We start from the raw sequence: 21,762 nt of genomic DNA, 5'->3' as shown, positions 1-21,762 counted from the left end.
GGAAGCACAGAATCGTCTATAATGTCATTGTAGGCTGTAGGGTTAAGATTTCCCTTCACTGGAACTAAGGGTGCCTAGCCCGAACCATGAAAACCAGCCCCAGACCATAATTCCTCCTCCACCAAACTTCAATGTTGGCACTATACATTGGGGCAGGTAGCGTTCTCCTGGCATCCACCAAACCCAGATTAGTTTGTCAGTCTGCCAGATGAAATGTGATTCATTACTCCAAAGAACATGTTTTTACCGTTTCAGAGTCCAATGGCGAGAGTCACACTACCTGCTTTACACCACTCCAGCCGACGCTTGGCATTGCACATGGTGATATTAGGCTTGTGTGCTGCTGCTCAGCCAAGGAAAACCATTTCATGAAGCTCCCGACGAACAGTTCTTGTGCTGACACTGCTTCCAGAGGCAGTTTGGAACTCAGTAGTGAGTGTTGCAACCGAGGACAGATGATTTTTACACTGCTTCAGCACTTGGCAGTTCCGTTCTGTGAGCTTGTGTGGCCTACCACTTCTCAGCTGAGCCATTGTTGCTCCTAGACATTTCCAATTACAATAACAATTACAGTTGACCGGGGATGGTCTAGGATGGCAGAAATCTGACGAACTGACTTGTTGGAAAGGTAGCATCCTATGACTGTGAAATGTTCAAAGTCACTGAGCTCTTCAGTAAGGCCATTCTACTGCCAATGTTTGTCTATGAGATTGCATTGCTGTGTGCTCAAATTGTATACACCGGTCAGCAACGGATGTGGCTGAAATAGCCGAATCCACTTCTTTGAAGGGGTGTCCACATACAGTATATATACACACACAAAATAATCTCAGTTTGAATTAATTTACTAAATTGACAGGAGTCATAGTGGAGTGTAGACTACAGCTCCTTTCGGTTGGATGGCAGTTATGCCACAAGCGCTGAAGCTAAAGTGCTGCACAGCCAGCCATGGCATCACCCCACCACCCCGTCCGTCCATTGTTTTTGAGAAAGCATTGTGTTCCAGACAGACATGCAAACACAAACAAGTGTTTCTCTCAAGGACGCACATTGCCACCATTAGCGAGCTGGAGCTGCTATAGGCTGACAAACAGAGACAAAGTGAGAGATACTCCAACAGGCGCTGATGACTAGTTTACACACACACACTCAGCGCTACTAAGGGAGAGGCTGGCACCATGGCAGGATGACACTGTTGTCCCGTAAGTAATGAGCAGGATACTGGAGTCTCCTCCATTTGTCTCTCCCCACCCCTAGGGAGGTCTGGGCTAATCAGCGCTGTGTGACGGTGCACTGAGTACAAAACGATCCAAGCTTCATTTACTGTTTCAGCCACAGGCCCTGTGGTTCACTCACAGTGGAGTCGGACTGCTGCAGTATGGCGTGTGTGTGTGTTGAACTAAATTGATCGGCTTTTCAGCCATGTGCTCTGTATTCATGGCTTCTTGCATGGCTTCTTGCGGTTCAGACATGTTTTCCTCTAGGGCAAACATGTTGTTTTCAGGCATGGTCTTCATAGCCATGTATTATAGTCTAGTCATAGACATATTTCAGTTGTTTATTTCTATGGTTGTCTTTCTTCTATAGCCAAGAACACCTCTCAGCCATGTAAGGTGATGTTCTCTAGGGCTTTGTTTGCATTGCTCCCTCTCAGCAGTGTCTGTCTCTACCCTCCTCCTCGCCAGGCAGATGTGCAGTGTGGCCCCAGTGGTGGAGCTCCGACTTCATTAGCCAGAGCCGCAGGTGAGCTCTGTGATGACATTGACAAACTGTTGCTGGCAACAGCACAGTCACAAGCTACAACACAGTAACATTTAGGATCAGGATGTATTACACACTGTTTACAGCTTGAATACAATCTTGTAATGGTCAGAGACACACACAAAACCCTCTACAGGAAGTCCATAAGAATCCCACATCAAGGGCCATTAAGTTGCCTAAACATTTCATGGTGGCAGAAACTAGTAGAGAGACCTGAGTGCCTAAGAACAGAGGCCCTGCCAGAGACTCTGGGTCATAAGTGAAACACACAGAATATATTATTCATGGACAGCCAGCAACACTGACCCCGGTACAGTGTATTCACAAAGCGAAATCCCTGTGACGTGACACAGTCTTTCACCATGGATGCAACCAACTGAACGTGAGCCCCCCTCATGCAGCAACACGTAGCGCTGCCAGCTTTCCAACAGCCTAAGAGGGTGCAGCTGTGCACTACATGATGGGGGAAAACAGGAGCAGATAAGAGACTAAACAAGAGGGGAAATGAGACATAGGGAGCTGATCTGATAAAAACACAACAGCATGTTAATAGAAATTATGAAGAAACAAAAGCCTTCCCAGCGCTCTGCATGGTGTTAGTGGTTACACCGATTTCACATGATGAAAAACCCTTGAGAGAAGAAGCAGCAGCACAGGCCTATTAGTAGTAGGCCTCACCATGTATGACGAGACAGCAGTGCCCATGGTTTAGCTACATACTGAGAGCCAGCGGATGAGATGCCCAGTTCAGAAGTTCAGATACACACTAGCCTCCTACTCAGTGTGATTGGCTGACTATCAACTGATGTTTCACCAGATCTGCAATCCAATATGTTTTGCTTTATGAGAGTTGTGTGTGTATGTGCGCACATGTGTGGAACCACTGTCAAAGTGTGTCTACAGTGCCTTCAGAAAGTATTCAGACCCCTCAACTTTTTCCACATTTTGTTATGTTAACCTTATCCAAAATATATTTTTTTCCCTCATCAGTCTACACACAATACCCCATAATGGCAATGCAAAAATTGGTTTTTAGAAATGTTTGCTGATATATATAAAATAAACTCCAAGCGGACTCATGTGCCTTGTACTGTGAAGTGGCTTCCGTCTGGCCACTCTACCATAAAGGCCTGATTGGTGGAGTGCTGCAGAGATGGTTGTCCTTCAGGAAGGTTCTCCCATCTTCACAGAGGAACTCTGGAGCTCTGTCAGAGTAACCATCAGGTTCTTGGTCAACTCCATGACTAAGGCCCTTCTCCCCCGATTACTTAGTTTGGCTGGGTGGCCAGCTCTAGGAAGAGTCTTGGTGGTTCCAAACGTCTATTTAAGAATGGAGCCTTCAATGTTGCAGAATTTTTTTGGTACTCTTTTCCAGATCTGTGCCTCAACACAATCCTGTTTTGGAGCTCTACAGACAATTCCGTCGACCTCATGGCTGGGTTTTTGCTCCGACATGCACTGGCAACTGTAGGACCTTACATAGACAGGTGTGTTCTTTTTCAAATCATGTCCAATCAATTGAATTGACCACAGGTGGACTCCCATCAACTTGTAGAAACATGTCAAGGACCATCAATGGAAACACGATGCACCTGAGCTCAATTGTCATAGCAAAAGGCCTGAATAATTGTTTTTTTTTATTTAATACATTTGCAATAATTTCTAAAAAACTATTTCCGCTTTGTCATTATGAGGTATTGTGTGTAGATTGCTGAGGAGTTTTTTTTTAATTATTCTAAAATGGATTAAGCTGTAACGTAACAAAATGTGGAAAAAGTCAAGGGGTCTGAATACTTTCCGAAAGCACTGTATGTGTGTATTATTTTTATTAATGGTTCAGTGCAACGGCCCACTCAAAATACAAACACAAAAATCTACAGATGTATCAAGTCATATACTGTGTGTCTGACATAGAGAATGAAGCGCGGAACAGAGGTATGATTCCTGAGATCACACTAATTATGATAAATTAGCAGACAGGAGTGTCAGCCCTAACTATGATCCAGAGATGCTATGCTACATTTAGATGAATTGGAGGGCAAGGCCACAGCTGCTGTATATGTGCCAACTAGTGTTGGGGAAAAAGACGATACGGTTACATATCGGGATGTAATTTTTTTTATTGTTTTGACAATATCGCAATATTATTTATGTGCTAGTTGGCTTTACCTGCACAAAAACTCCAGTATTTTTCCTTCATAGCTTCCATCTTCTTTTGAAATCAAAATGTGTTTTCATGGCTCACTTGTCCTTCTGCAGCAGACACATGGTGAACAATATGTTTGGAACATCGATTCGCAACAACATCACAGTATCGAATCGCAATACATATAGAATCATGAGAATCACAATTTATTTTTTTATTTTTTTCACCTTTATTTAACCAGGTAGGTTAGTTGAGAACAAGTTCTCATTTGCAACTGCGACCTGGCCAAGATAAAGCATAGCAGTGTGAACCGACAACACAGAGTTACACATGGAGTAAACAATTAACAAGTCAATAACACAGAAAAAAAGAGAGTCTATATACATTGTGTGCAAAAGGCATGAGGTAGGCAAATTATTACAATTTTGCAGATTAACACTGGAGTGATAAATGATCAGATGGTCATGTACAGGTAGAGATACTGGTGTGCAAAAGAGCAGAAAAGTAAATAAATATAACCAGTATGGGGAAGAGGTAGGTAAAATTGGGTGGGCTATTTACCGATAGACTATGTACAGCTGCAGCGATCGGTTAGCTGCTCAGATAGTTGATGTTTAAAGTTGGTGAGGGAGATCAGTCTCAAACTTCAACGATTTTTGCAATTCGTTCCAGTCACAGGCAGCAGAGAACTGGAACGAAAGGCGGCCAAATGAGGTGTTGGCTTTAGGGATAAACAGTGAGATACACCTGCTGGAGCACGTGCTACGGGTGGGTGGTGCCATCGTGACCAGTGAACTGAGATAAGGCGGAGCTTTACCTAGCATGGACTTGTAGATGACCTGGAGCCAGTGGGTCTGGCGACGAATATGTAGCGAGGGCCAGCCGACTAGAGCATACAGGTCGCAGTGGTGGGTGGTATAGGATGCTCTAGTAACAAAACGGATGGCACTGTGATAAACTACATCCAGTTTGCTGAGTAGAGTATTGGAAGCTATTTTGTAGATGACATCGCCGAAGTCGAGGATCGGTAGGATAGTCAGTTTTACTAGGGTAAGTTTGGCGGCGTGAGTGAAGGAGGCTTTGTTGCGGAATAGAAAGCAGACTCTAGATTTGATTTTCGATTGGAGATGTTTGATATGAGTCTGGAAGGAGAGTTTGCAGTCTAGCCAGACACCTAGGTACTTATAGATGTCCACATATTCAAGGTTGGAACCATCCAGGGTGGTGATGCTAGTCGGGCGTGCGGGTGCAGGCAGCGAACGGTTGAAGAGCATGCATTTGGTTTTACTAGCGTTTAAGAGCAGTTGGAAGCCACAGAAGGAGTGTTGTATGGCATTGAAGGTCGTTTGGAGGTTAGATAGCACAGTGTCCAAGGACGGGCCGGACGTATACAGAATGGTGTCGTCTGCGTAGAGGTGGATCAGGGAATCGCCCGCAGCAAGAGCAACATCATTGATATATACAGAGAAAAGGGTCGGCCCGAGAATTGAACCCTGTGGGACCCTCATAGAGACTGCCAGAGGACCGGACAGCATGCCCTCCGATTTGACACACTGACCTCTGTCTGCAAAGTAGTTGGTGAACCAGGCAAGACAGTCATCAGAAAAACCGAGGCTACCGAGTCTGCCGATAAGAATATGGTGATTGACAAAGTCGAAAGCCTTGGCAAGGTTGATGAAGACGGCTGCACAGTACTGTCTTTTATCGATGGCAGTTATGATATTGTTTAGTACCTTGAGCGTGGCTGAGGTGCACCCGTGACCGGCTCGGAAACCAGATTGCACAGCGGAGAAGGTACGGTGGGATTTGAGATGGTCAGTGACCTGTTTGTTGACTTGGCTTTCGAAGACCTTAGATAGGCAGGGCAGGATGGATATACCTATCGTATCGGCACCTAAGTATCGTGATAATATCGTATTATGAGGTTCCTGGCAATTCCCAGCCCTAGTGCCAACACACTAACAGTGAATGGCAAGGCAATAAGAGATGAAGGGGTTACCATGGCAATAAACCTGATTATTGGCGATGCATTGCTGGGCGGTTTATGTAATTACGTTTACCTGTGGCTTAGTGCAATCACAGCTCTGGCATAGAGTTCTCTCTGGCAGAGACTGATGCTGCTGCACCTACTACGGAAGAGGAGCACACTGACTCCGAGTAGGCTATTTTTCAATTTATGAATTGATCCCAACCCTGGTAAGTGTGGCTCAAGTATGATGACACTGGTTGGGCAAAATGTTTCTTTGAGAGACCAAGCACAATCTCTTACTGACTTGGAAGACAAAGATGGTCCTTGTTAAAAAAAACGATGAAGTCTCCTCTTGTGCAATGGTTTGACCTACATTTTATGGACAATAACATTAAATGATACCTACGAATATATGGGACCCAATTCAGGAAACTAGGTGTATGTTGCAAGTCACAACTTCACCGGAGAGCCATTAGGTCTTTAATTTATTTTATTTTATCAAAATGCTTTGTTTGGCAGAAATGCCTTCTCGAACATGTGAACTTTCATGTGCCTTAAAAACAAACTTGTATGAGATCTGTAAATACGAATGCAATTGTTAAATGACGAGCCTTGTGGGTTAAGCCACAGAAAGAGAGAGCAACCTTCCCACTAGCCATGTTCGGATTGGTCTGCCATAGAAGCTCATCAGTCTGTGTTGGTAATCCTGTCGAACGCGGCTTTTTTATGTACTGTGTAGTGGAGCTGCATAAGTGTTGCTCTCCACATTCTGGAGGATCAAGTTTTGAAATCAGTGTAATTAGAGTATGATAGCTAAAGAGACGGAGAAAACACCGGTCTCCGGATTACATCTTCAAACTAAGCGCAATCGTGGCATGGCATTCCTGACAGGGAGATGCTTCCATGCATGATGATGTATACAGGTAAGATAGCTAGCTATATTTTCAGATATTACACGTTACCGAATTTTGACAGTGGTTCCATTTCTAGCTAAAGGGTACTGTTAACTAGCTAGCTAATGTTAGCTGGCTGGCTCCCTAGCTGATGTTATTATTCATTTCCAAGAGCTGTTTGCTGTTCTAGTTAGCTAGCTAACATTGAACATGGTTGGTTAGCTCCCAGCACTGTGGCATTGTTGGCACTGTTCATTGTTGGTTAACTAGATAATGTTAGCTAACATGACATGTGTGAACTTACAATTTGTTCACCTAGATAGGTACAGTGTTTACCTAGCTAGCTAGTTGTCTTAAGCTGAAGTGTACTGTTAGCTAGCTCGCTAACGTTAGCTGGCTGGCTCCCTAGCTGACGTTATTTGTTTCTCAGAGCCGTTTGCTGTTCTAGTTAGAGCCTAATGTTAGCTAGCTAACATTGAACATGCCCAGCACTGTGGCATTGTTGACACTGTTCATTGTTGTTTAACTAGCTTATGTTGGCTGGCTCGCTCGCTAACGTTACGTGACGTGTGTACAACACCCGTTGAATATGGCCGATGTCAGTAAACGTCTGGAAAAAAAGTGTAATGACGTTGTTGCCAGCAGAGCTGGTTAGGCTGTTTTCATGTTATCCATAGGTAAACAAATCATGGGCCAGAGGGTCAAGTGTGCGCTCTGAATGCTCTGAGAGCAAAACGAGATGGGAGGGCTAAAGCTTAAGAGGGTGTGAACGATGCTGAATGGGTGTACAGTCGTGGCCAAAAGTTGAGAATGATACAAATATTCATTTTCACAAAGTCTGCTGCCTCAGTTTGTATGATGGCAATTTGCATATACTCCAGAATGCCATGCAAATGAACTAAATCCCCCCAAAATATTTCCTCTGCATTCCTGCCACAAAAGGACCAGCTGATATCATGTCAGTGATTCTCTCGTTAACACAGGTGTGAGTGTTGATGAGGACAAGGCTGGAGATAATTCTGTCATGCTGATTGAGTTCGAATTACAGACTGGAAGCTTCAAAAGGAGGGGGGTGCTTGGAATCATTGTTCTTCCTCTGTCCACCATGGTTACCTGCAAGGAAACACGTGCCGTCATCATTGCTTTGCACAACAAGGGCTTCACAGGCAAGGATATTGATGCCAGTAAGATTGCACCTAAATCAACCATTTATCGGATCATCAAGAACTTCAAGGAGAGCGGTTCAATTGTTGTGAAGAAGGCTTCAGGGCACCCAAGAAAGTCCAGCAAGTGCCAGGACCGTCTCCTAAAGTTGATTCAGCTGCGGGATCGGAGCACCACCAGTACAGAGCTTGCTCAGGAATGGCAGCAGGCAGGTGTGAGTGCATCTGCACGCACAGTGAGGCAAAGACTTTTAGAGGATGGCCTGGTATCAAGAAGGGCAGCAAAGAAGCCACTTCTCTACAGGAAAAACATCAGGGACAGACTGATATTCTGCAAAAGACACAGGGATTGGACTGCTGAGGACTGGAGTAAAGTCATTTTCTCTGATGAATACCCTTTCCGATTATTTGGGGCATCCAGAAAAACCTTGTCCGGAGAAGACAAGGTGAGCGCTACCATCAGTCCTGTGTCATGCAAACAGTAAAGCATCCTGAGACCATTCATATGTGGGGTTGCTTCTCAGCCAAGGGAGTGGGCTCACTCACAATTTTGCCAAAGAACACAGACATGAATAAAGAATGGAACCAACACATCCTCCGAGAGCAACTTCTCCCAACCATCCAGGAACAGTTTGGTGACGAACAATGCCTTTTCCATCATGATGGAGCACCTGGCCATAAGGCAAACGTGATAACTAAGTGGCTCAGAGAACAAAACATTGATATTTTGGGTCCATAGCCAGGAAACTCCCCAGACTTTAATCCCATTGAGAACTTTTGGTCAATCCTCAAGAGGTGGGTGGGCAAACAAAAACCCGCAAATTCTGACAAACTCCAAGCATTGATCATGCAAGAATGGGCTGCCATCAGACAGGATGTGGCCCAGAACTTAATTGACAGTATGCCAGGGCAGACTGCAGAGGTCTTGAAAAAGAAGAGTAAACACTGCAAATATTGACTGTTTACATCAACTTCATGTAATTGTCAATAAAAGCCTTTGACACTTTACTTATGAAATGCTTGTAATTATACTTATACTTCCATAGTAGCATCTGACAAAAATATCTAAAGCAGCAAACTTTGTTGAAATTAATATTTGTGTCGTTCTCAAAACTTTTGGCCATGAGTGTAGACAAAGAGCTCTTCACTAGATAGAAAAACATTCAAAGACAAAAGTGAGTTTACAAGCTGATCAACATTCAAAGCAGAATTACTTTCCAATTGTTCCTCAAATACAGTGCATGATATACCCTTTTGTAGCTCCGAGTCTCTACTTTTATCTAAATGTAAACAGCACCATTTCAAAAGACCAAATCCAGGTGGTGAGTCACTCCCAAAATCCATTTGCTGAATGCTGGCTGAACCCTCCAGATAACTAGATGTGTTGATAGGATTCAAAACAAACGGACTGAAAACAGGTGGTACCGAGAAAATTACATCTAAACAACACAAGATCTGGCAGCAAGGCTTACTTTGATTTCTCAACTCATCCTCAACCATTATAACATTACGATTATAACATTTCAACTCAACCATGAGAATAAATACATAAAACACAGCACACTGTATATATAGAAAAGCTAATTATACTGTTTAGGAGTATACAATAATAGGAGTAAAAAGCAATGTAACGGATTCAAGTACTGACTCCTTTACAATACGCTCAATGCATTCTATCACCTCCCACATTCCACATTCCATTCCTCTTCATATGAGGGTGTTATTAAATACTTCAGAGTTCAAGTAACAGACACATCAAGAAATTACACAAATTAACTTTTAACAAGGCACAGCTGTTAACTTCTTATGGCTGGGGGCAGTATTGAGTAGCTTGGATGAATAAGGTGCCCAGAGTAAACTGCCTGCTACTCAGGCCCAGCTAAGATATGCATATTATATATTTGGATAGAAAACACTGACGTTTCTAAAACTGTTTGAATGATAATATAATAATAATAATAATAAATGCCATTTAGCAGACGCTTTTATCCAAAGCGACTTACAGTCATGTGTGCATACATTCTACGTATGGGTGGTCCCGGGGATCGAACCCACCCACTACCTGTGAGTATAACAGAACTCATAAGGCAGGCAAAAACCTGAGAAGAAAATCCAACCAGGAAGTGGGAAATCTGAGGTTTGTAGTTTTTGAACTCTTTGCCTATCCAAGATACAGTGGAAATTTGGTCCGATTGCACTTCCTAAGGCTTCCACTAGATATCAATAGTCTTTAGAACCTTTTTGTTTCAGGCGTTTACTGTAAAGGAGAAGAGAATAAGAGCTGATTGAGGTAAGGGGCCTGCCAGAAAGCCATGAGCTCATTCAGGCCCCGTGAGAGGTAGCTGCGTTCCATTGCATTTCTAAAGACAAAGGAATTCTCCGGTTGAAACATTATTGAAGATTTATGTTAAAAACATCCTAAAGATTGATTCTATGCATTGTTTGACATGTTTCTATGAACTGTAATGGATTTTTTAAACTTTTAGTCTGGCCTGGGCGTCATTTATTTGGATATGTGAACTGAAGGTGCGAACAATAAGGAGGCATTTGGACATAAATGTTGGACTTTATCTAAGAAAACAAACATTTATTGTGGAACTGGGATTCCTGGGAGTGCATTCTGATGAAGATCAAAGGTAAGTGAATATTTATAATGCTATTTCTGACTTCTGTTGACTCCACAACATGGCGGGTGGCTTGTTTTTGTGTCTGAGCGCCGTACTCAGATTATTGCATGGTGTGCTTTTTCTGTAAAAGTTTTTTGAAATCTGACAGAGCAGTTGCATTAATGAGAAGTTTATCTAAATTTCCATGTGGAACACTTGTATCTTTTATCAATGTTTTTTATGAATATTTCTGTAAATTGATGTGGCTCTCTGCAAAATCACCGGATGTTTTGGAGGCAAAACATTACTGAACATAACGCGCCAATGTAAACTAAGATTTTTGGATATAAATATGAACTTTACCGAACAAAACATACATGTATTGTGTAACAAAGTCCTATGAGTGTCATCTGATGAAGATAATCAAAGGTTAGTGATTCATTTTCTCTCTATTTCTGCTTTTTGTGACTCCTGTCTTTGGCTGGAAAAATGGCTGTGTTTTTCTGTGACTAGGTACTAACCTAACATAATCAGACGGTGTGCTTTCGTCATAAAGCCTTTTTGAAATCGGACACAGTGGTGGGATTAACAAGAAGTTTATCTTTAAAAGGGCGTAAAATACTTGTATGTTTGAGGAATCTTTATTATGAGATTTCTGTTTGAATTTGTCGCCCTGCACTTTCACTGGCTGCTGTCATATCGATCCCCTTAACGGGATCTCAGCCGTAAGAAGTTAACATAATTGCAAAAGGGTTAGCACAGCTGAAAACTGTTGTTCTGATTAAAGAAGCAATAAAACTGGCCTTCTTTAGACTAGTTCAGTATCTGGAGCATCAGCATTTGTGGGTTCGATTACAGGCTCAAAATGGCCAAAGATTTTTCTTCTGAAACTCGTCAGTCTATTCTTGTTCTGAAAAATGAAGGCTATTCCTTCAGAAATTGCCAAGAAACTGAAGATCTCGTACAATGCTGTGTGCTACTCCCTTCACAGAATAGCGCAAACTGGCTCTAACCAGAATAGAAAGAGGAGTGGTAGGCCCTGGTGCACAACTGAGCAAGAAGACAAGTACATTAGAGTGTCTAGTTTGAGAAACAGACGCCTCACAATTCCTCAACTGGCAGCTTCATTAAATAGTACCTGAAAAACACCAGTCTCAACGTCAACAGTAAAGAGGTGACTGCGGGAAATAAAAATAGCAGATCTTTTTTTAAATTGTAGTTAAAACAGTTTTTATCACACAATTGCATTCATAATTGTTATTTGATGTGCAATGACTGAGCTTATAACAGCACATCTCACTCCAGTAACAGCAGCTGTGATTTTTAGGCGCTGCTCTTGTGCTGTCTGACGTGATAGGTAATTCCGCTCCTCAAACAAGGCTCTGTATGCTGTGTGCGTGGGATAAATAAAATACATGAAGACTAACAAAAATACACAAGCACCAATTTAATTCCACTAAAGGCAAATTAACCTATAGCCTGGTAAGAATTGCCGGTCAAATGTATTGTTGTGTTTCAACCTGCATTTAAAATGGATTAAATTGAGATTTTGTGTCACTGGCCTGCACAGTTGAATGGCTGTGATAGAAGAAAACTGAGGATGGATCAATAACATTGTAGTTACTCCAAAATACTAAACTAAATGACAGAATGAAAAGAAGGAAGCCTGTAGAGAATACAAATATTCCAAAACATGCATTATGTTTGGGGCAAATCCACACAACACTGAGTACCACTCCTCATATTTTCAAGCATAGTGCATCATGTGAAGGGTATGCTTGTAATCGTTATGGACTGGGGAGTTTTTCAGGATACATATAAAACAGAATAGAGCTAAGCACAGGCAAAATACTACAGGAAAACCTGGTTCAGTCTGCTTTCAAACAGACACTGGGAGACAAATTCACCTTTCATCAGGGCAATAAGCTAAAACACAAGGCCAACTATACACTGGAGTTGCTTACCAAGACATTGAATGTTCCCGAGTGTCCTAGTTACAGTTTTGCTGGAAAATCTATGTCAAGACTTGAAAATGGCTGTCTAACAATGAGCAAAGGACAGCAACCAACTTGACAGAGCTTGAATCATTTTTAAAAGAATAATGTACAATCCAGGTGTGCAAAGAGCTTGACTTTCCCAGAGACTCACAACTGTAATCGCTGCCAAAGATGATTCTAACATGTATTGACTGGGTGTCAAAAATATATTTCCATAAAATATTTCTGTATTTCACTTTCAATAACTTTGTAACAATTTCTAAAAACATGTTTTCACTGTGTCATTATGGGGTATTGTGTATAGATAGGTCAAAAAATAAATAATCTGCTTTCATTTGACATGAGTCTATGAACTTCACATTGGTGCTCATGGGTCCTTTTACATGGAAATGACCCTCACTAACATGCAATGATGATGTTTTGTTCAATGGCTGAGTCAGCTGCTTAAAATGCAAAGTCAAAAACATTTCCATGAGCTGTGAGTGACAAACACTCTAAACAAACAAATGAATTGTTATAGGAGGTTAAACGCAGTGGCCTTTCAAAACTCTTCATGTAGATAAACTATATCCCATCTCCTCAAACCGACACCTTCTTGCAATGCAAACTCACCCATCTACAGTCAGACTGAATTTTGTTTATTTCATAAATACAAAATAATAAATACTGCAGTGTTGTTCACATTGACATGTCGTGTACCACTTGTGATCTTGGCCTCGTCTCTTCCCAGACATCAAACCACAAATAAGCTATGGCAAATTTTCTGCCAAATTAAAATGTGCCAAAGGGGAGGATGGTGGCAACACCAAGGTCCCTGCTGAGTGAGAGGCAGAGAAAAAGCTTTAACATTTGGTACTCTACAACTAACGACTGTTTCCACAAATGTCCGCACCTGTTCGGACAAATCCGCTTTACCCACCTCTCTCACAGACAGGAAGTAAACAGGGACTCTGCTTTTTGTGATAACAATTTACAGGTAAATCAAAGCATTAAAGTAGGTTAAAAGCATTATATAAGGAGCAAGCTAGTTACTAAAATCCTAAAATGCTAGTAGTGCCCTACTTTCATTCTGTGTGAAGCCATTACACACACACATATTTAATTTCCGGACTCTTGATATTGCTCTTTCTGATATTTCTTTATTTTTATTTGTGAAAAAATAATTGACACCACCACTGCTCTTCACGCTGAGCTGGGACTACAAGGGTGTGTGTCTTCATTCAACAGTTAAATGAGTTGAGCACAGTCAGTAGAGGCCAATGTCAGTGATATTCATCATGCACACATAGCCATTAACCAAAGGCTAGGTGTGAGATTTTAAGAGTAACCCAGATGCATTAAGGCTAGAGGAAGCTCTTACTGTGTTGGTTTCTGTGACCCTCCCTCACCGTTAGTTGTTTCCTACCTGGCTATATAGTCATGTGACACAGTGCTCAGGTTGCTCTTGAATAAGACCTGTGGACTAGAGGTCGACCGATTATGATTTTTCAATGCCTATACCGATTATTGGAGGACCAAAAAAGCCTATGCAGATTAGTTTTATTTATTTGTAATAATGACAACACTGAATGAACACTTATTTTAACATAATATAATAGATCAATAAAATAAATTCAGCCTCAAATAAATAATGAAACATGTTCAATTTGGTCTAAATAATGCAAAAACAAAGTGTTGGAGAAGAAAGTAAAAGTGCAATATATGCCATGTAAGAAAGCTAACGTTTAAGTTCCTTGCTCAGAACATGAGAACATATGAAAGCTGGTGGTTCAGATATGAAAGCTGGTGGTTCCTTTTAACATGAGTCTTCAATATTCCCAGGTAAGAAGTTTTAGGTTGTAGTTATTATCGGAATTATTGGACTATTTCCCTCTATACCATTTGTATTTCATTAACCTTTGACTATTGGATGTTATTATAGGAACTTTAGTATTGCCAGTGTAACAGTATAGCTTCCGTCCCTCTCCTCACTCACAACGACACCAGCCACCCTCGAAGCAGCGTTACCCATACAGAGCAAGGGGAACAACCACTCCAAGTCTCAGAGCGAGAGACGTTTGAAACGCTATTAGCACACACCCCGCTAATTAGCTAGCCATTTCACATCAGTTACAGCAGCCTCATCTCGGGAGTTGATAGGCTTGAAGTCATAAACAGCGCAATGCTTGACGCACAACGAAGAGCTGCTGGCAAAATTCACAGAAGTGCTGTTTGAATAAATGCTGACGAGCCTGCTGCTGCCTACCACCGCTCAGTCAGATACTTGTATGCTCAGTCAGATTATATGCAACGCAGGAAACGCTAGATAAACTAGTAATGTCATCAACCATGTGTAGTTAACTAGTGATTATGATTGATTGATTTATAGTTTTTTTATAAGATAAGTTTAATGCTAGCTAGCAACTTACCTTGGCTTACTGCATTCGTGTAACCGGCAGTTTCCTTGTGGAGTGCAACGAGAGGCAGGTGGTTATAGCGTTGGACTAGTTAAAATGTAAGGTTGCAAGATTGGCTCCCCCGAGCTGACAAGGTGAAAAACTGTCGTTCTGCCCCTGAACGAGGCAGTCATTGAAAATAAGAATGTGTTCTTAACTGACTTGCCTAGTTAAATAAAGATTAAATAAAGGTGTACAAAAAACATTTAAAAAATCAAATCGGTCAAATCAGTGTCCAAAAATACAGATTTCCGATTGTTGCGAAAACTTGTAATCGGCCCTAATTAATTGGCCATTCCGATTAATTGGTCGACCTCTACTGTGGACACACATTTTGCTGGATATAAAGAAGAGACACACACACACACACAGAGAGAGAGAGATGGAAAGAGAGAGACAGAGGAGAGCGAAACAGATCTATTATATACAGAGCCTTGCAAAAGTATTCAGACCCTTTGGCACATTTTATTGTGTTACAAAGTGAAATTAAAATTGATTTGGCATTGTCAAAAATCTGCACAAAATATTATGTAATGTCAAAGTTTTAAAGATTAATAAAAATGTAATAACTTATATATAGTCATTACATAAATCCATTTTACTCTCACTTTGTAAGACAATGTGAAGAAATCAAAATACTTTTGCAAGGTACTGTAAATCCTACTGAGGGCCCAATAAGCTGTTGAGTTCTTCATATAGAGAAGCAAAGAAAAAAGGTTGCAAGTCTTCCATTTTTCTTCATAACTTTGGAGATTACACTTTTGCAGTACATTTCAATTCATACTGACATGTGTAAAGCAGAGGCAACAACACTAGATAGCTGCGCATTCCTCAGCATCTCTTACCTGTGTCTGTGTTCATCATGGCCCCCCTGTCCATGTATGACCACCTGTCCACCAGGATGCTTAGCCCCCTTGGGTGCCTCGATATGCGGAATCAGCACATCTTCCAAGCCCAGGTCAAAGCGCTTATGTTTTGAGTTGTCCGGGAGGAAGAAGAAAGCCCCAAAGCATAAAGTGATGAAGGCACTGAGGATGAGGAGGAGGATAAACTTCTCTGAGAGCCTCAGAGTGGCCCTGTGGTGTGGGAAAGAGGCAGCGCCAGGTGACAGGGTGGGTATCCTGCGGCCCGACAGTGGCAGTAGAGCTGGTGTTGTCATGTTGGACTGTGGAAATGAACTCAGGGTGGACAAATGTCACGGCTGTATTATCTTATGCTGTATTATCTCATTCCGGGGGCGAGTACGTGTCCAGAAATCAAGTGTTGAGATCCCTCAGTGAAGTGACTGGTCACGATTGAATTTATGTTTTTTATTCTGAAATTGAAGGAGAGAGTTATGAGGACAGAGCAGGTATATAATTGGTACATACCATACACGCTTTGGTTCATTAGCCTGAACAATACCTGTCTTTACAGTCAGAATAATCATCACAAAATATAACAATGAGGCTTTTAAGTCAGTAACACCAAATCATGAACCTTACAAAAGACCTAGGAACCTGCACATCTGACTTTGGGAGTAACTGTATTTTGAATAAACACAATCTGTTAGTCCATAAGGATTAACTGCCCATACAGAATGTACTGTATTCATTGAACGCAATTATAAATCACAAGGAAACGTTTCCAAGGAGAGTCGGCAGACCTTTATGTCAACCCGGTTTGAAAAGGGAAAGATACTTTCAGGTAGGCAGGCTAAAGGTTACATCAAATAGTGATACGTAGCTAGATTATGGCAAAATCACCTGCGTGAGCGCGTTATACCATCACAACATCAATGCACATCACCTCCACTTATCAGTGATATCCCTGAAATCTAATGCGATACATATTTCCATTGCAGTACCTAATATAATAGTGTAATTGTAAGCAAAGTCACACTTAAAAATATCTAATAAGCATAATTGTAGAGGAAACAAATCTTACCGTGCAAATTCTGTCATTCTGATCCATGTTCTTAGGTTTTGAGCTGGATAAGCAACGACAGAATCAAAACCAACTCGAAATGTTTTGTTAATGCCTAACTAACACATATTGTAAGTTAATTTAACAGGACAGTAATTATGCTTTCAAATAGTGAAACATTTTAATCATATATTGTCGCATCCTCGACAAGGTTCTAATAGAGATACATTCTCCCTTGACCATTTCAATAGTAGCAAAATAAGTGTTAAAATGACAACTAGCTAGCTACTTATGTTCCTGTTAAATTATGTGGTTAAAAATCAGTCTTGTCTTGCTAATTTGTATGAATATTCCCAATATCTTGTATTTTATCAGCTTTCTCACCCGGGCCTGCGTCTATCGCGCAGCGTCTCCACAGAATACCAAATTCATCCACTGAATTGACAGGCTTGGCTAGCCATCTAGCTAGTTAAATTACTAATGGAGAAAAGCAATAACATTAAATTAGCTAGCCGATTAAACACATATATGTGCACCCGCAATATTGTAATATTGACCAGCTACGTTTCTCGGATATGTTGAGGTTAGGAAAACAGTTGGCCTGCTAAAGACTGCGCCTTTTTCTGTAAAGGCATCTGGCTAGCTAGCTACTGTTAGCAAGCTGGCTAGCTATCCTCCGGAGGCAGTCCGTTACGATATTTCGCCGCTGCTGCATCACCTCAATAATGCCTTTGAGTAAATCGGTGACAGACATGCATCCTAGTCCACCGTTTCCAAATAGCCGTGTTCAGAAATGTATTCGGATAACTCGCTATCTATGATTTCATTTTGTAGTTTTGCTTTCCCTTTGCTCATTTCATTCTTGATAGCTCTACAGCTCTCTAAATAGCTAGCCTCTGTCAAGGGATGTTGATACTGCTGCAACTCTACAACGAACCACGGCTCCTCCCACAATTTCGAACATCGACTACCCAGCCTGGTACATTTAGGGAGCGTCTATCAATTACAAAATTATTTTTGCAACGTGTTTTATTTGTATTTATTTAAATTTTATTTAAATAGGCAAGCCAGTTTTGCAACGTGTATGTCTGTGTGATTTAGCACTGACTGTACTTTGTAGCTAGTCCTTGTATTAAAAATATATTTATTTTGCATGTGAAAGACTACAATGCACAATGGCTGAATATGGATCTAGCAATTAGTGCTTTGCAAGGAAACCCAGTTCAGTGTTTCCCAACCAGAGTGCTACTTGGCCTATCCACGGGGAGTATGAGGCTCATGAGTCAATGGTTTACTGGTAAAATGAACATGAGGGTTCGGGATGGAAGTTCATTCACTCCATGAAAAATAAATACAATTTTTGATGCAATATCAACATTTCAAGATAGTAGAACATACTTCTATGAAATGTTTCTTAATTTGTAATATTGCGTGGTGCTTTCAGAGGTGGCACCACATATAAATAAATCAGCTGTAAAACAGTTTTATATGGGCTATGATGGGACCAGATTTTTTCTAATCTGGTCATGATTTTATAAAAAACTAGTCAACAACTGCATTTGGACAATATAACTAACAGGGCTGAGCTTGCTTTATGCAGGGTTGCATCATGTAGGCCTTTGCATCTGTAATTTAAAAGTTACTCACACAGTATGTCATCACTTTTCTGTTGATTGATTCATTCCAGTAAATAATTTTGGATTGATAAATCTAGGTAGCTTAGCCAACCAAAGTTTGAATTTAAACCAAATTTGATCACATTCACATTTTCTCTTCACACAAATAAATTGCCCTATTTTAGGGTATGAATATATAGCTTAGACTATGAATACATGATGTTACCACTTTGTTTCCAATGGCCAGAGGGGATCAGAGCGCATAGGCTTCTCTAGGCTATCTGCAGCTGATCAAACTGAAGATCGGATTAATTGTACATGAGTTTTCAACCCTTTTGTGTCAATATTTTTTAGCAAACTGAATCAAAAGTGTTGGGGCAAATGCCGGCGGCACTGCTTTCCTGATCTCTGCAACGTGGATAGATGGAAATTGCCACACAATGCTACAGATTATGAAACATATCCTATATGGATGTTCTACCATCTCGAAAGGTTGACTTAATATCAAACATTTTTACTCCGTATTAAAATTTAAATGATGGCAAGAATGAGCTTCAATAGTTCAGGGGTACTCAGGGCAGAGAAATTGAGTTGGTGGTACAGTAACCTAAAAAGGTTGGGAACCATTGGCCTAGTCCTGGAAATTCCAGACCTAGGGCCCTAGGGCAACATTGTTAACATTGTGGGAGACAACCCATCTGCCTACGGAGACTATTTGCAAGGCCTTCAGTTAAGGGAAAGGGAATTATGGGAAAGTGGATATTTTTTTAAGTGTTTTAAGTGAAAACGACATTGTAATTGTGTAGACTAGTCATTCAACTGAGACTGCTCTCCTCTGTATCACGGAGGCGCTCCGCACTGCTAAAGCTAACTCTCTCTCCTCTGCTCTCATCCTTCTAGATCTATCGGCTGCCTTCGATACTGTGAACCATCAGATCCTCCTCTCCACCCTCTCCGAGTTGGGCATCTCCGGCGCGGCCCACGCTTGGATTGCGTCCTACCTGACAGGTCGCTCCTACCAGGTGGCGTGGCGAGAATCTGTCTCCTCACCACGCGCTCTCACCACTGGTGTCCCCCAGGGCTCTGTTCTAGGCCCTCTCCTATTCTCGCTATACACCAAGTCACTTGGCTCTGTCATAACCTCACATGGTCTCTCCTATCATTGCTATGCAGACGACACACAATTAATCTTCTCCTTTCCCCCTTCTGATGACCAGGTGGCGAATCGCATCTCTGCATGTCTGGCAGACATATCAGTGTGGATGACGGATCACCACCTCAAGCTGAACCTCGGCAAGACGGAGCTGCTCTTCCTCCCGGGAAGGACTGCCCGTTCCATGATCTCGCCATCACGGTTGACAACTCCATTGTGTCCTCCTCCCAGAGCGCTAAGAACCTTGGCGTGATCCTGGACAACACCCTGTCGTTCTCAACCAACATCAAGGCGTTGGCCCGTTCCTGTAGGTTCATGCTCTACAACATCCGCAGAGTACGACCCTGCCTCACACAGGAAGCGGCGCAGGTCCTAATCCAGGCACTTGTCATCTCCCGTCTGGATTACTGCAACTCGCTGTTGGCTGGGCTCCCTGCCTGTGCCATTAAACCCCTTCAACTCATCCAGAACGCCGCAGCCCGTCTGGTGTTCAACCTTCCCAAGTTCTCTCACGTCACCCCGCTCCTCCGTTCTCTCCACTGGCTTCCAGTTGAAGCTCGCATCCGCTACAAGACCATGGTGCTTGCCTACGGAGCTGTGAGGGGAACGGCACCTCAGTACCTCCAGGCTCTGATCAGGCCCTACACCCAAACAAGGGCACTGCGTTCATCCACCTCTGGCCTGCTCGCCTCCCTACCACTGAGGAAGTACAGCTCCCGCTCAGCCCAGTCAAAACTGTTCGCTGCCCTGGCCCCCCAATGGTGGAACAAACTCCCTCACGACGCCAGGACAGCGGAGTCAATCACCATCTTCCGGAGACACATGAAACCCCACCTCTTTAAGGAATACCTAGGATAGGATACGTATGCCTCTCACCCCCCCCCCCCCTTTAAGATTTAGATGCACTATTGTAAAGTGACTGTTCCACTCGATGTCATAAGGTGAATGCACCAATTTGTAGGTCGCTCTGGATAAGAGCGTCTGCTAAATGACTTAAATGTAAATGTAAATGTAGAAAGACATTTAGTGGCACATGATCCTAGATCTTATAAAATACACTTAGCAAATGCACTCTCTTGTTGCCTACCATTGGGCAACAGCGCACAGTCAATTATCTTCAGTCTGTCAGCTTATAATCAGAGTGCTGCTTTTGACCCCGACTAAATGTGTTTTCTGCCCACATTTACACCAAGTCTGAAAATATTGCTTCAGTCTTTGACTTTAAACATGTATAAACATGTGTATAAGTTGTGATAATGGTTGTGTTGTCTTGTCTGCCCGTTTTATAGTATGTCAGAGGGGGGCTGGAGTGAAGATTTTTTGAAACATTATAAAGTAAATCCATCTTGAAACATAGTCACGTCCTGCTGAGTGGGGGGACAGAGCCCAAGTCAGTCAGTGGGTCCTTGAGTTGCCATTAGCTCAGGCCCCACTCCGCACCACAGGGCAGATTTATGTGACACCCCTTACTGAGTGAATTAGTAGTGTGGTGCTGTGGTATAAAGTGTGCTGTAATCACTGTAGAGTCTTCTTTGGAGATGCATCATGTGTCACGCACACTTGCAAACTGTACATTTGAGTGGCTGGCTCTGTGCCTAAAAAGACACCAAAACAAAAATGCTGAGCTGACACAAAAGGCTGACACTTTTAAAGCCATATCAGGTTCTGGAGGGAGGGAGGGGGGCCGTTTGCTTCGCTGAACCTCTTGTTATCAATGTCAGAGGGGTACGGATCATTGGCCTGGAGAGGACTCATGGTGAACTTCAAGCCCAGCAAAACAATGCAGCAAAGACAAAATGCTCATGACAAACACTTCTAGAAAGATAAAAAGAGTGGTGAAGGAAAAGAAACAAAGAAAGGACAAGTGGAAGAAAGAGACGGTGAGGGAGATTAAGGTTTAGAACAACGAGGCCCTGGTGCAGCAAATGAAAAGGCATACTCCAGCAGGTAAACATGATGAAACAGCATCTGGCTTTGGAGCGCCGTGTGAACAGGGTGGCAAATTACGATGGTTTAAATCCAGTCAATAAAGTAGAGTACCATCATACCACCCTGGGGATCTATGCCGGGGCAAGAGGATAGGCTCCCATGCTATGTCATATCCTCTAGTAGAGGGTA

General features: G+C 42.2%; 1 protein-coding gene across 2 annotated transcripts in view; it reads right to left on the bottom strand.

The window, feature by feature from the left end:
* The window catches only part of LOC124046005 (mannosyl-oligosaccharide 1,2-alpha-mannosidase IB), a 140,646-nt gene extending 122,834 nt beyond the window's left edge, over window positions 1-17,812 (bottom strand). Inside the window, exons 1-3 of one of the 2 annotated variants that reach the window (XM_046365906.1) lie at window positions 17,260-17,812; window positions 16,897-16,939; window positions 15,816-16,285 (exon numbers count right to left, since the gene is read on the bottom strand). In XM_046365906.1, coding sequence (XP_046221862.1) covers window positions 15,816-16,129 — 314 coding nt within the window. In that variant the 5' untranslated portion in view covers window positions 16,130-16,285; window positions 16,897-16,939; window positions 17,260-17,812. Of the gene's footprint in view, window positions 1-15,815; window positions 16,286-16,896 lie in introns of both variants that reach the window. The other variant, XM_046365896.1, reaches the window with a different exon arrangement.
* Window positions 17,813-21,762: the final 3,950 nt, after the last annotated feature.

Source organism: Oncorhynchus gorbuscha, linkage group LG01, assembly GCF_021184085.1.
Source record: "Oncorhynchus gorbuscha isolate QuinsamMale2020 ecotype Even-year linkage group LG01, OgorEven_v1.0, whole genome shotgun sequence".
NCBI classification, from domain to species: Eukaryota; Metazoa; Chordata; class Actinopteri; order Salmoniformes; family Salmonidae; genus Oncorhynchus; species Oncorhynchus gorbuscha.
The sequence above is the reverse complement of the archived record's forward strand: the minus strand, read 5'-3'. Positions and strand labels throughout refer to the sequence as shown.